The following is a 3296-nucleotide window of genomic DNA, read 5'->3' as shown; positions in this document are numbered from 1 at the left end:
AACTATTTTCAATTAAAATAATACTGCTGACATCATTTTTTTGTACATTATATATATATATATATATATAACCATTGCGTATATATATATAATTATTACACACGATCAAAAGATAAAAACGGATTATATTAAAATATATCCATATATTTGAAATAAAATTAGAATGTGCTAAAAATATATTCAAAAAATAATAAAAATAGCATAAATGTTATAGATTTCCGAGAATTATTCTGTCACTGAGATATTACTTGATTATCTTTTTATCTTTATAATCTCTTTCTTTTTTAAATTTAATTAATTTATATTCGATGAGTTAAAAAATTTCAAGCGAAATTTATGAATGTATCGATGATAACATACAAAAATGCAGTAATACAATGTTTAATATCAAAATACGCAAATTTACCAATTTTTAACACATTAGATTTACGAAATTGTAATACATGTCTTATAATACACAAAATATAATAAAAATAGTAGTTATACCTCTACACAGATAATGGATGTATTGTATTCACTGAATCAATCACGAAGTATTTGTATAAATACCTACTATATTTTTTCATTGAATACAATACGTTTATTTAGAGCCACAGATCGCCATTTTTATATATTCATATTACCCGTTACATTTGTGTGAAGAAAAAGAAAGATGAAATAAAAATATGTTATATGACAATCGTATATACTGATGCATTGAAAACTAAAAAGAACCAATTGAAATCTACATATAAGTGCGTATATGTATAATTTATCTATATAACATAAATGTATGCATATTCACATAAAACGATGTTACACATTGAATTTGTGCAGTAGTAAAATATTGGAATAATAAAAATTTCATCAATTTTATCCAAGTCTTTAATATTAACGTACCTACCCTATCGCTTGTTAAGATACGCATTGAAATATTTTGTCAGTGACGACCTTTTTTTGATCGTTTACGTTTTTTCTTTTTTGCAGATGCAGCAGTAATATTTGCATTTGTTTTAGACATTTCATTTGCAATTTCAGATGTGTCAATCGTAAGATGAGAATCTGTTTTTTCTTTTACGGTACTAACGGTCATATTTTGTCCCGTGGTATCTTCACTTTCACTTTCAGCATCGCTTGCACCAGTGCCGGTTATGCTTTCCACATCCTCTTCTGCATTACTTAATTCCAATGATATAATCTTCTCCCTCAAAGTTTCCACCTAATTAAAATGTATAAATCATAAATTTCAATCGTAGTTAATCGTGCACAAATCTCTGGATTTTTGGATTTATAAAGTATATGTTGCAAACGATTCAATTAAAACATTTTTATAGTTTGTAAGACAATCTAATAAATCTTGTGATATCTGTATAATGTATAAATTGATAATTTAATATTAAGATTTGAGATTACATAGATCAAATGACATATCAATTTCTATCATATTTGTTTGTAGATGTATGTACATCAGCATCACTGTTTATTTTTGTTGTTCAAAGGCTTTATAAAATTCCAATTTTGATAGAAAAAATATGTTAATTGTCCTATGTTTCCTGACTTCTGATACTTCCTTTAGCATAATTCTACGTCGGTACATGCAACAAAAAACATCTCGAGCATAGAAACGTATAAACAAAATAAGTCATGCGTATACTACATACAGATATAAAGCCATAAGCTTAAAATGTATACATAAGATATATAAAAACCAAATTACCAATGAGTAGGAAAAAGTTGTTAGTGAGATCAGTAGAAGTAACATTCATAGTTCAAGATGGTGCATAATGTACCATCGATGTAAGTGACGGAATCTTGAAATAACAATAACACAATAATAATTGAACAAACACAGTACACAGATGTTATATAGGCTACAGTCCACTTGACGCTACAAATGCTTCGAAGCATTTGATTGACCAATCGGAAGAAAGAATTTTACTAATTAACCAATTAAAAAACGCTTCGAAGCATTTGTAGCATTAAGTGGATCGCGCCCATAGATACATATAAATAAAAACACAAATAAAAACACTTATTTCTTAATTTTGTAACATTTTTTCGTAAAATAGTTTTATAGCGTACACGCGTGTAAGATATGTTGAATTTAATTAATATTGCCTTATGTTTAGGTGCCTTTTAGATTTTCAGCATTGTCTTTTTGTAATTTACTCCCTAACATTTTACTTAATTAATGTTATCGACAACAGTTTTTAAACTTTCAGTTGTCAAACAAAATGTTAATGTCTCATAAGCTCGCAAGTTTCCCAAAACATATGCGATCTGGCATGGAATGTATCCATTTATATCCGTAAATAAAATAAATTAATAAAAGAATAAAAAAAAAGAATCGGAATAAATACGGTGCACTCCAGAGATATAGTTGCAACAGTGATAATTTATTGTGCTTTTTAATCCCTTCATTTATACAATAAATGTGATATTTAAACGCTCGTGCCAAATTTTACAAGCATAATACCTGACGCTCAATGAGCTTCTCGACGTATTCGACAGTTCGTACACGACGTTCGCCCGTCACTTCGTCAAGATATTCCTCGGTACGCCGAGTGACCTTCTCGTCCACTATTTTCTCAGATTCGCGTATCTCTTTAGGAGGACCCACTTTACTGCGCACAGCGAGCTTAGGAAAATCTGCGCTAGACGGCCGTAATGTAGTAAACTAAGATAGTAAAAGACAGACAAATGGGAACCGTTGTAATAACATAATTTTTCCTTCATGAATGCTGTGTGTTAGTTTAGGCGAGCAAGACAGCGATTAGTAAATAATAGGGTTAAACACATAACTTTGAAATAATCAAGCTTGCAGGTCTTGTTATATATGTTAAATTATATAATTAACTTCGTCCTGAGATACTACTTCCAAAATTATACCTCGACTGCTTTCTCTTGATCAGGAATAGATCCAGTTGCAACAGTCATATCATGCGTATCTTCTTCTTTATTAGCAGTATCCATTATTTCACTCATCTTTCTGATAACCATCTGTGCTTGGAGTGCATCCTATACAAAAGAAACATTATTTTATTTCAGATAGATCTATTTTATTACAACATTATATTATTATCAATACTTATAAATGTATAGAATCTTTCAACTTTACCTGCTCGAGAGATTTAAGACGCGCTTGTCGCCAAGCAGCACGTTTCTCTGCTTTAAGTGCTCGCTGTTCTGCAGGACTTAAAAGGTGTTCTTCATCCTCGTCCGAAATAAGGCCCTTCGAATATAAAATTAAAATCATGAAGAAGTACATATTATACATTTACATATACATGTATATGTAATATTAATATATATATATA

General features: G+C 29.5%; 1 protein-coding gene across 1 annotated transcript; it reads right to left on the bottom strand.

The window, feature by feature from the left end:
• Window positions 1-781: 781 nt before the first annotated feature.
• Window positions 782-3235, bottom strand: LOC108766934 (uncharacterized). Its single transcript, XM_018516514.1, has 4 exons — window positions 3098-3235; window positions 2869-2997; window positions 2456-2656; window positions 782-1198 (listed from the first exon to the last, which is right to left on the bottom strand). The coding sequence occupies exons 1-4, from the start codon at window positions 3233-3235 to the stop codon at window positions 920-922; spliced, it is 747 nt and encodes a 248-aa protein (XP_018372016.1). The 3' UTR covers window positions 782-919.
• Window positions 3236-3296: the final 61 nt, after the last annotated feature.

Source organism: Trachymyrmex cornetzi, unplaced genomic scaffold, assembly GCF_001594075.2.
Source record: "Trachymyrmex cornetzi isolate Tcor2-1 unplaced genomic scaffold, Tcor1.1 scaffold640, whole genome shotgun sequence".
Lineage (NCBI taxonomy): Eukaryota > Metazoa > Arthropoda > Insecta > Hymenoptera > Formicidae > Trachymyrmex > Trachymyrmex cornetzi.
This window is presented reverse-complemented; position numbering and strand designations above follow the sequence as displayed.

Coding starts and splice junctions, on each gene's coding strand:
- LOC108766934 (XM_018516514.1), bottom strand. CDS start 3,235: ATGATTTTAATTTTATATTCGAAGGGCCTTATTTCGGACGAGGATGAA. Junction 2,998..3,097: donor GTCTTAAATCTCTCGAGCAG/GTAAAGTTGAAA, acceptor TCTTTTGTATAG/GATGCACTCCAAGCACAGAT. Junction 1,199..2,455: donor AGAAGCTCATTGAGCGTCAG/GTATTATGCTTG, acceptor CATTTTAATTAG/GTGGAAACTTTGAGGGAGAA.